Source organism: Sinocyclocheilus anshuiensis, unplaced genomic scaffold (assembly GCF_001515605.1).
Source record: "Sinocyclocheilus anshuiensis isolate Anshui unplaced genomic scaffold, SAMN03320099.WGS_v1.1 scaffold491, whole genome shotgun sequence".
NCBI classification, from domain to species: domain Eukaryota; kingdom Metazoa; phylum Chordata; class Actinopteri; order Cypriniformes; family Cyprinidae; genus Sinocyclocheilus; species Sinocyclocheilus anshuiensis.
In genome coordinates this window covers 1,287,318-1,298,294 of record NW_015551041.1, presented here as the reverse complement: position 1 = coordinate 1,298,294, position 10,977 = coordinate 1,287,318, and the positions used below count along the sequence as shown (strand labels likewise).

Sequence of the window (10,977 nt, the reverse complement as noted above, 5' to 3'; positions counted from 1 at the left end):
TCCTATCTATCATTCTATCATCTAATCTGTCTGTCTCTATCAAATTGTCTTTCTCTATCTATCTATCTATCTAATTGTCTTTCTCTATATCTATCATCTATCAAATTACCTATCTCTGTCTATCTATCAAATTGCCTATCTATCGTTCTATCATCTAATCTGTCTATCTATCTATCTATCTATCTATCAAATTACCTATCTCTGTCTGTCTATCAAATTGCCTATCTATCTATCTATCGTTCTATCGTTCTATCATCTAATCTATCAAATTGTCTTTCTCTATCTATCTATCTATCTATCTATCTATCTAATTGTCTTTCTCTATATCTATCATCTATCACTGTCTCTTTCTCTATATCTATCTATCTATCTATCTATCTATCTATCTATCTATCTATGTCTGTCCATCTGCCAGTGTTATTGTAGTATTAATTATATGATATTATAGTATTTATTAATATTCTGAATTAAAATGTATTTTTAGATTTTCATTTTAAATTTAGTTTGTTTTAGAAATTTTATCTGATTTTGTTATTTTATTATTATTTGTTTTAAATATCTCTATATAGTTTTATTTCATTTTTATACCAATTTTAGTTTTTAGTCATTTTAATGCTTAAGTTGAAAACTATTTCACTTACTTGCCAAGGCTTCATTTTCTAATTTTCTAACTATTTTCTAAGTTTTTTTTTTATATATACCTAGGCCTTTAGTGAAATGCAATAAATAGGAAATGATCTTCACATGGAGAGGAGCTTAATGGTTGTTTAATGCACCTGTTGACGAAGTGGAAAGCTGGTGAGATACCAGAGATCTTGTGAACTGAAAATTAATGGATTTGAAATGGAGTAGTGTTTTTGTAAGGCCTAGAAACCTTTTATGCTTTGACATGAAACAAAAAAGAGTGTTTTTGTAGAAATCAGTGAAAGGTCAAGTGTCGCAATCCATGCATTGATGTGGCACAGCTCCAACCTTCTCTCCTGAGCTATATTTCACTCATGGCTCTATGTTTATTTTAAGCTTCTTTTACCAGCCTTCAAGATCAGAGTCACTCATACTGTAACACACATACATTAAGAAGAGAACTGGAGACTCCAGTAACTATATAAGAATCAGACATTGATTACAGTGGACCTGTTCACACACAATCTATGACCATCAGACAACCCTCTCTGTGGACATTTTACCTACTTTGATAGATGTGGTTAGAGTCTACAATTTGCAATGAATACTGTGTCTGAGAGGATTTCTTTAAAAGTTATTTATGAGAGTTGAGATAAATTAGATTTACTTTTCATTTGAACTTGTATCCGTTTTAATGTGTTTTATGCTCACAGACCACAGAACGTTAGGGAGAATGGCCTTTATTTGTGTATCTACATTTTCTATTATAGAATTCAAAACGTTCACATGAACAGTGAAGTGTGGCTTCACACAAGTTGAAGTAAATTTAGATAAACACTTTTATATTCTGCATGGTGCAAGGTGGCCCTCCAGTGATTCTTCAGTGTATTGCATTTGTGGATTAGATTTAAAAAGTATATAGAAATAAAAAAATAATTAAAATATATAATTAAAAAAACTACCTTACTATTAATGAGCAGCAAATTAGGATCTTGAGGCAAAAGTCATAGTTAATAGTTAGTTAATAGTGAGAATTGATCATTTTTAAAATATATGCATGTTTATAGTTCTTTAATAAATAAGTTGGGTACCATTGATTTTTGGGCATGTGCCATAGTAACACTATAGTATTCTTTGAAATACCTTGGAATACCATGTAAAAACCATGGTACAGGTTTACAGTATTCATTCTGTACAATGGTATTGCCATCTGAAACAGTTTCAGCACTTTATTGAAAGGATCCTGTATCTTTCCATTACTGATTTTATCTCCATCTCCTTCCCACTCCTCTAGCTGTGGCCTTTTATTTTCCTTTTCCCTTTCCTGTCACGCTGCTGTCTGCTGTTTTTTCTCTTCTCCTATTCAATCCTCCTCTAGAAAGGTAAACTTTACATAAAACATTCATATAAAATCCATTAACCTACTGTATGCAAATTTAATTGGGGTGGTGTAATTTTGTGTTTTGAAAGGAGCAAAAGCCAGCTGCGGTCACTAAACCACATGGCCCACGGGAAACAAAGGGCTCCACACCTGCCAAGGTAAGCTGAATGGGTGGAAACATCATATGATGTTTAACTCCATTAAAGTCAGTTATTTCATTGATTGTTTCCTTTGACCGACCCAGAAAAGACTGACAGATCTCGAGGTGTAACAGGAAAAACTTAAGTGGTGTTTGATACCTGTTGATTTTATGGTTTGTTACTCACTTTTCTCAAATTATTGGGTCATCTACCAACTTTACAAATAGCTAGCATGTCTTTAGACCTAAAACTGGTCACAGGACTCATGAATTCAAGCAATGGCCCTGTTTCCAAAAAGAGCTTTCATCTTGAAGGGTCTGTATCATCTCAGTGGTTAATTTTATACTGTATATGACTTGATGGCAAAGGGTTGATGTACAATGGTGCATCCCATCATCCCTTTCTCAGATATTGTCACCAGATTGTTTCTCATTATAATTTTCCCCCAATATTATTAACAGTTGTACCTTTAATAGTACCAAAATACCAACACAATCTCTTGGCACTATTTTACATTTTGACGAATTGGTAGCTAATTCATATGATCTCATTCATGCACTTTCATACGATCTGCTCACGCCCTAGTGATGGTTATGTTTAGGGGTGGACCTTCATGAATACTTTTTCAAAAAATCATACATTTTCATACAATTCACAATGTACACATTTATATAAAATCACCATTTCATAAAATAGTCACATTTTCCTGTGAGATTGGGTTGAAGGTGCAGGACTTTTTCAAATCACACACTTATTGGGTTGCTTTTTGTTTCAGGTGTTCGCAGCCAAGAGTAAATTCGTCACAAATGGTGAGTGACCTTTGTGGGTTTTTGCTTTTTTTCTGTGGAACACAAAAGATATTTTGCATAATGTTTCAACTGCTTTTGTCCATGCAATGAAAATCAAATGGGGTCCAAAAAATAACATTGACATTCATTGGTCAAAAAAAGCAATTTTTCAAAATATCTTCACACCAATGAATAGCTTTGCTCCCTAAAAAGGGTGGAGCAGTCAGTGGGAGGTGTTTAAACTGACGATGCGGCGACAGCAAATGTCTGAAGTCATGACTCTAACTGGCCAGCAAGACCGTAAATCTCTCGTTCGCATATCATGCCACACTATATTTAAAGCCCCGATCCTGTTCTCCTGCATTCTCCTGCATTGGACCGCCGGCGTGTCAGGCATAATTCCAACGTGTTTGTTTCACCCAGCGCCTCCCATGTAGCATTGTGTTGTGATGTGTCGCATTCCCTGCAGCAGCTGTTCTGTTGTGCCACTGCATGGGCATGAATCACTGGATTAGCATGATGTCACACAGCAAAGCTGTTTAATATTCAGAGTTACAGAAAGGATAAAAGTATCACGTTATGTCACATTACCTCCTTAACACCCAAATCTAGCACATGAGTCCTGCCAGGAATCTGTTTTTATGGTTTATTACTATTAATTCAAAGGTACTAGCAAAAAAGCTAGCAAAGAAGCTAGTGTCAGCTACCTCTCCTGGTCTTTCAGCTGAATTTGTCCTTGAGAGTGACATAGATGACAATGTACCAGGTATTTGTCGCACTTGTGGCACAACCTCTGACCATGTCGTGTGTATTCATCTGGGTCACGGCACCAACGTGTTAACTCTCTAACTGGGAACAGGTGCGGACGGCTGATGTATTTGCTTTCGTGTATTTGAGGAAGTGTTGAAAAAGCCTGCTGAGTTATACACATGACGTATGTAGAGCAAATGTAACTCGCTCGTACTGTCTCTTTTGATAACTCATTAGCACATTAACAACGTATTCCCTGATGTTTTACAGGAACAAGAAAATAAAGACATCCGACGGATCCCAGATCAGCCAAAGTGGAAGATGCATCCATTAAATGTGCATGATTTTGCAACTTCAGGACACAGATCTTACATTGGAAATCAAGCGACAACTTACAGAACAAAATAAACATTTTGTAAGTTTAAAAAGCCTTTAAAGTAAAACATTTAAACTGACTAAAATTACCATGAATGCACAAGACAAATAATACATATTAAAGTATTAAAGGGATAGTTCACCCAAAAATGAAAATTCTGTCATTGATTACTCACCGTCTTGTTGTTTCAAACCCGTAAAGACCTTTGTTCATCTTCGGAACACAAATTAAGATATTTTAGATGAAATCCGAGAGCTTTCTGACCCTGCATAGACAGCAAGGGAACTACCATGGTCAAGGCCCAGAAAGGTAGTAAGGACATCGTTAAAATAGTCCATGTGACATCTGTGGTTCAACTTAAGTAATGAAGTTATGAGAGTAATTTTTGTGTGCAATGAATACAAAAAGAACGACTTTATTCAACAATATCTTCTCTTCCGTGTCAGTCTTCGACGCGCGTTCACGGCAGTACCACAACGCATGCATGTGACACTACTGACGCAAGAGTAGAACCCGGAGAATCTGATGTAGAACCCGGATGCACTGCGGCATGTTTGCAAAGGGAGGAATGCACATGAATGCATTGTGGTATTGTCGACTGACACAGAAGGGAAGAAATTGTTGAATAAAGTCGTTATTTTTGTTTTCTTTGCGCACAAAAAGTATTATCGTAGCTTCATAAAATTACGGTTGAACCACTGATATCACATGGACTATTTTAACGATGTCCTTACTACCTTTCTGGGCCTTGAACGTGGTAGTTGCGTTGCTGTCTATGCAAGGTCAGAAAGTTCTCGGATTTCATCAAAAATATGTGTTCTGAAGATTCTGAAGGTCTTACGGGTTTGGAACGACATGAGGGTGAGTAATTCATTTTCATTTTTGGGTGAACTATCCCTTTAATATCAAACATTATTAAAAAGTGACAGGTGGATTTACACCAACACACTATAGAGTTTGATTGGACGCAAGTGTTTAAGTGGAAAGTGTTTTCACTTATCTTTTAAACATTGATACGCTTATTTATTTTGCTCTCATAACTATGCATGATTATATAGTTGAATTTTATTATTTGCATTTAGCATTATTTTGTCCCTACTGTCCGGAATCCCATAAGATGAAAACTTTTTTTTTTAAATCTCATTTTCTTACTGAATTATATAAACAATTTACTTTTTTATTACATCAGAAAATAAAATTATAATAAACAATTATAATACAATTACAGCTACCAGTAACCATTAAAACAGATGCAGTAGCATTAACAAAATTGTCTTTTGTCAATAGTGTAAACATGTATTAAGCACGGTTCATGCAGAAGTCACTTTCAAACCAAGTAAAATCTGTGTGGGTCAATCTTTCGCTCTTAAGCGAACTTCCAGATTGCATGGAATCCTAATGAAAAGGCAGGATTTTGTTCATGAATATTTGCCAAACAACGCTAAATTTGACTGCATCTTTCTTTAGACTGCATCTATAGCCTTGATTATGGCATTATTAAAAATTTACATTTTAAGAAAAAAAAGTCAAACTTCCTATTCTCCCTCTGAAGTTTCATGTGCATGGAGATTCAGATGTCCTGTTGATTTTGCACTCATGATGTAATGCTTTATAACATGTTGCTTTGCTAATACTGCTTTTGCCTTATGACTTTCAATCATATGCTTTGCACTTGGGAGTCTCAAAGTCATGCTACAAACACTACATCTTAACAATCTTACTGGTATAGCATTATAAATAATTTTGGTAGTAATATAGTTCAACTCTTTCAAAATATCAATCAAGTATTTCCTACTATAACAGTTCAGACTATCAGTGATGATCTCAGCAACTGTACAATTGTTGTATTGTCAAACAAGCTTTCACAGTAAAGTAGTGATACATGCACAGATTGCCTCTGTGTGTTTCCTGTACTGCACTCATTGTTATTTGAGACAAGCTGTCTGCTTCTTTCTTTGAATGGATTGGGTTTCAAGGGGTGGTAAAACAAGGCAGGTCATAGAGAATGTTTGGTTTTAGAACTTTACTGAAATGCATCTGACAGTCTAACAATAGACAAAGGCTTTCAGTGCACGCCAATGAGAGGCCATTATGATCACGTGGTGTGTTAGTATGTTAGCCTTGAGACTGAGGCCCGCTGCTCTAACACTGCGCTCTAAAAGAGAGTGGCTCCTGAGATCTCTGAGATCCACACACAACCCAGGTAAGAGTTATCTATTCCTACCAAATCCCTGCCTTGTAGGAATAATGAACAGGATGTATTTTGGTATTGGTGTTGCATTTAACAATGTTTGTAATGAATCCTGCATTTAATCTTTGACGTAGTTTATAGTCATGTCTGACACAGAAGATGTGATGGATGAGGGAGTTCAGTGAGTAACAGTCTTTTACTCCAAAGTTTGCAATACTTTATATTTTATTTGCATGATTTATGCATGATTTATTATGATAAAAATGCATCATATTTTCACTTACAAATCTTTTGTCTCTTTGTTTGTGTTTGATCTCATTTTATAAAAGGGAGGAAGGTATTGTATATTTTAATATTTTAAATTTAACATTAATTTATTTAGTTATTTATTATAATGCCAGTGGCTATTTACATACATTTACATTGGCATATATTGTTTGCACCAAGTATAATTACCAACAAACAGAACACACCTTATTTGAGCAAAATTAGTGAAAAATGCATTTGGCAATTTGATACTGCCTATACTAATTCTTATTATTTTAATAACATTAAAAAATATATTTATTGTTAGTATTCTATTCACTTGCGGTTAAAAACACCTCTTTCTCCAATTACAGTAGATGACTCAAAGTCCAAACCAAAGTAAGTCCCATTGTTCTCTTGTACAGAGCCTATAATTATATAGCCAGAATAAAACTTTTTTTAAAGGCTCAATCTTTTATCTTCAGATATCTATCAAATATCCAAGCACCAAAAATTCCAGAGGGAGACAAAGTAGATTTTGATGTAAGTAGGAGATTTTTCTCTTTAAACACACACCTCTCGTTTTTAGACCACCTGTAACCTGTATCAATTGTGTGTGTGTGGCAGGACATCCAAAAAAAGCGTCAGGAGAAGGATTTAGCAGAACTACAGTCTCTTATAGAGGCTCATTTCCTCCAGAGACAGAAAGATGAAGAGGAACTCATTGCTCTGGTCAACAGAATTGTGAGTGCTTCCTCATAAATGTTGTTTATTGCTGATGTAAATGTCTTGCGTAGACAGTAATTCTTATAGGTTTGCATCCTTTTTTAAACATTTTGTTAAATATGAAAGTCGAAAAGAGGTATTCTAATTTTTGTTTTAAACAAGATCGACATCTTCAAGAGGTACATAAACTTACGAGCAGGAGTATGTAAATATGTGTTTGAACAGGAGAAGAGGCGAGCGGAGAGAGCCGAGCAGCAGCAAAAAAGAGCAGAGAGAGAGAAAGAGCGTCAGGCCAGACTCACCGTGAGTTCCTGTCACATTCTGACTGTCAACGCCTGCCATCTTCTGCTCAGACACCTGCTAAACTACACCAGCTGCCTACTGGAACACCTTCCACCAACGACACCAAACTAGTCCTGAATTTACACCTTTAAATCACATTTGTTGAGGATGTTAACAAAATTCTCCTTGTATAGTCAAACAAATGCATTTTACATGCTACTGGATCATTTCTACAAAACTTTCAATTTAGATTTAACTGATTTTTTGCTCAGCCATTGAAGTGAAACGATGAACTACAGGCTTATAACAGAGATGAAACCTATGATCTGAATTGTTGACAGGAAGAGAGAGAGAGGAAGGAGCTGGAAGAGCAGAGAAAGAAGCAGGATGAAGATGCCAAGAAGAAGAAAGCTCTTACTAATATGACCCATCAGTATGGTGGCACACAGCAAAGGGTCAGTGTTTACCAACATATAAACACTGTAAACGTCGAAATATTTGAAGTTACATGATAATGTTACGCAGTCTTTCATTAATATTATAATTATTATTGAACTAAAGGGTGAAGGACGCAAAGGTGCAAAGAAACAGACCGAAAGAGAGAAAAAGAAGAAGATCCTGGCTGATCGCCGAAAACCACTGAGCATTGATCATCTGAGTGACGACAAACTCAAGTACAAAAGCTTTTATATATTGGCACATATTATTTATACTTATTATTTATATGCATATTATTGGCGCTGGTTAATAGTTGACCTTTACCACCAATCAGTGGCCTAGTGACTATTACAGTAAAAACTACAAGTCAAACATTTAAGATAATTTCTAATAATTTGGGCCATTCACACTTGTTCTTGCGTTTAAAAATGCTAATAGAAAAGAACATCGTCTTGAAACGCGTTTTACGAAATGGTTACTATTACAGTAGAACCTACACAACTAGTAGGCCATCAAATTAAAAAAACAATACACACCAAAAAAAAAACTTGTAGTAATAGTGGCCATTCGCACTGAACGCTTCCTTGCATTCAAAAACGAGATGAATGGGAAAAGAACGTCTCGAAACGCGTTTTTCGAACTTTAACTGCAACTAGGCGATGAAAAATAATTGAAAAACAACCCAGTGGAACGCCAGAACGCGTTCTGTGTCAATCTTACCATTTGTGTCTCTGGTTGCAGTGATAAAGCCAATGAATTGTGGCAGTGGTTGATGCAGCTGGAAGCAGAAAAGTACGATCTAAACGAGAAACTGAAACACCAGAAATACGATGTAAGTGATAACTTCCTTTGCTTACTTTCAAGTTGCTTTTGAGACGTTACGGAGCTTCTGCCAGACCCAATGAGTCATTGACAGTTTAACAAAATCCAGTTCACGTTGAACAGCTGGAGTGTGGTCTGAGGTAATTAGGTTGTGTTCATTATCACTGCATCCTGTTAGCACTTAGCTGTCACGTTTCCGTCTCTCACAGATAAATCAACTCCTTGCCCGCGTCCAGGATCACCAGAGGTATAAATCACAAGCTTGAAATCTCACTAACCACTTAGAGTGTTGAACCATGTTCAGATGTAAGGCCAAAAACTAATTTTAACCTCTTGCTTTTCTCTCTTAGTGCTAAGGGACGCGGCAAAGGCAAGATGGGAGGAAGGCTGAGATAGATGTCGACAGCACATATGAGAGGAATTTCTGTCCTCCTTCATTAGTTTTGTTTGAAGTTATTTAAAAGTCATTATTCAGTACATATAAAAATGCTCTGGCTGTACATTTTTGGTTTGCAGTCTCTTGCTTATTTTTTGCCATGAATAAATATTAGCACTTACTGTTAGTTTCAGTGTACTCCATTTATGTTTATATTATTTAATCAAATAAAAATATGTAGTCTGTGATTATGAAATTATATCAGCAACATATTGTATTATTATTAATATGTAACAGTAAATATAATATAGTTGCAGTACACCATAAAATGAAGTTATGTGTGAAAATTATAGGTGCAGATAAAAACACTAACATTGAATTAAACTACATTAATCAAGTTTCCCTCACCATTCATTTTATATGACCAAAAATGGAAAAATGAACAAATGACACTATGAAATTAAAGGTGCATCTAGTAATTTTGGTTTTATTCAAAAAGTTTTATACATTCACACAAAAGAGATGAGTGCTGCTTATGTTTCGAATCATGTAGACTCACTATCAACAGTCTAATAAAAGGGGATTTATTTACATTGAGCATGTCACCCTTATATAGGGGCCACCAAGTTAAGATCACATGACCAGTCAAATGCTTCTCACTTTATCTTGGTAGCCCCTGTAATTATTTTCACAATACATTTTTGTGTGATCCTGCAACATTGTCAATATAATCCGAAGTCGATGGCTATATCGAACAGAAATACATGAAAATATTACTGAGTGCACTTTCGCAAATGTCCAATCATACCAAAAGTTGCAAATGAAGCCACAACATCATGACAAACCCTTTAATTTGTTTGTATCACTACCTTTAATTTAGGCTAGATCAGGGACACACAGTCCTTTAACAGGCCACACATTATCTGCAGCGTACATTATGTATCTGCTTACATACATGAGAGAGATCACAGAATGGGACGTGTGCAGGTGTGAAGTGATATGTGCTGCCCTCAGTGTATTTAAAGAAGAGTCCGTTGAGTACATAAGATTATATTCAATACACACTAACTGACACCAGTGCATTTTTCAAGTTGGCTGTCTGTGAAATCCAGACAGAAGAGAGACGAGGCTGACGCAGACCGCAGGGTTCGAGTGAAAGGGAGAGGGGCTGTACATCAGCTGGACTTCACCACAGGTGTGTTTCTCGGATCTCAGCGATCACATGACTGGCTTTCTGCAAGGCCTAGGGGTAGAGGAGAGGATATAAGTTTTAAAAGAGTTGAAAATTTCTCATCATATAATATGATAAAACATAATTCAAATAATTTAAAATTATAAAAAAAAGTTTAAATTAGCCTCTACATTAATATTAATTGTTTTAATTAATTAAAAATAAGAAGTAATGATAGCAATAATGAAAAAATATAATGCTATTATTTAATATTATATAATTAATAATAATAATAATAATAATAATAATAAAGTAATATTCATGATTAACAAATAATATTGATGAAAAGGATACTCTGCATTACTAACCATTTTTTCATGAATATACATTATCACTATGCATAATTATTGCAAATTATATATATTATAATTATTAAATAATTTATAATCATTATTACAATTAATTACTATTAATGTAAAGGCAACTCTGCATTACTTTACATTTTACATTAATATACATATTATTATTAATATACATCATATAGTAATAATTCGTAGTAGTAGTATTATAAAATACAATTCATATTAAAGGCTACTCTGCATTACTACACATTTTATATGAACATAAATTACTTATTATATATCACTAAATGTTTAATACTAAGGT

The 10,977-nt window shown here is 34.9% G+C and overlaps 3 protein-coding genes and 1 long non-coding RNA gene across 4 annotated transcripts in view; 2 read left to right on the top strand and 2 right to left on the bottom strand.

Moving 5' to 3' along the window:
• The window catches only part of LOC107661478 (non-muscle caldesmon-like), a 28,802-nt gene extending 24,601 nt beyond the window's left edge, over positions 1 to 4,201 (top strand). The window contains exons 14-16 of the mRNA XM_016451091.1: positions 2,095 to 2,163; positions 2,921 to 2,954; positions 3,954 to 4,201. Of these exons, the coding sequence (XP_016306577.1) occupies positions 2,095 to 2,163; positions 2,921 to 2,954; positions 3,954 to 3,967 (117 nt within the window). The 3' untranslated portion in view covers positions 3,968 to 4,201. The remainder of the gene's footprint in view (positions 1 to 2,094; positions 2,164 to 2,920; positions 2,955 to 3,953) is intronic.
• Positions 2,919 to 9,005, bottom strand: LOC107661480 (uncharacterized). The gene is made up of 4 exons (XR_001631110.1): positions 8,800 to 9,005; positions 8,663 to 8,720; positions 7,525 to 7,650; positions 2,919 to 2,986 (listed from the first exon to the last, which is right to left on the bottom strand). It is a non-coding gene; the product is annotated as an uncharacterized LOC107661480 (long non-coding RNA).
• Positions 6,170 to 9,310, top strand: tnnt2d (troponin T2d, cardiac). The gene is made up of 12 exons (XM_016451092.1): positions 6,170 to 6,262; positions 6,385 to 6,431; positions 6,580 to 6,587; positions 6,871 to 6,895; positions 6,982 to 7,039; positions 7,124 to 7,240; positions 7,448 to 7,525; positions 7,846 to 7,959; positions 8,066 to 8,178; positions 8,684 to 8,774; positions 8,974 to 9,011; positions 9,115 to 9,310. The coding sequence occupies exons 2-12, from the start codon at positions 6,394 to 6,396 to the stop codon at positions 9,158 to 9,160; spliced, it is 726 nt and encodes a 241-aa protein (XP_016306578.1). The 5' UTR covers positions 6,170 to 6,262; positions 6,385 to 6,393; the 3' UTR covers positions 9,161 to 9,310.
• Positions 9,311 to 9,607: 297 nt separating this feature from the next.
• Positions 9,608 to 10,977, bottom strand: part of LOC107661477 (dynamin-1-like protein) — a 14,323-nt gene continuing 12,953 nt past the window's right edge. Inside the window, 1 exon segment of the mRNA XM_016451090.1 lies at positions 9,608 to 10,383. Coding sequence (XP_016306576.1) covers positions 10,327 to 10,383 — 57 coding nt within the window. The 3' untranslated portion in view covers positions 9,608 to 10,326.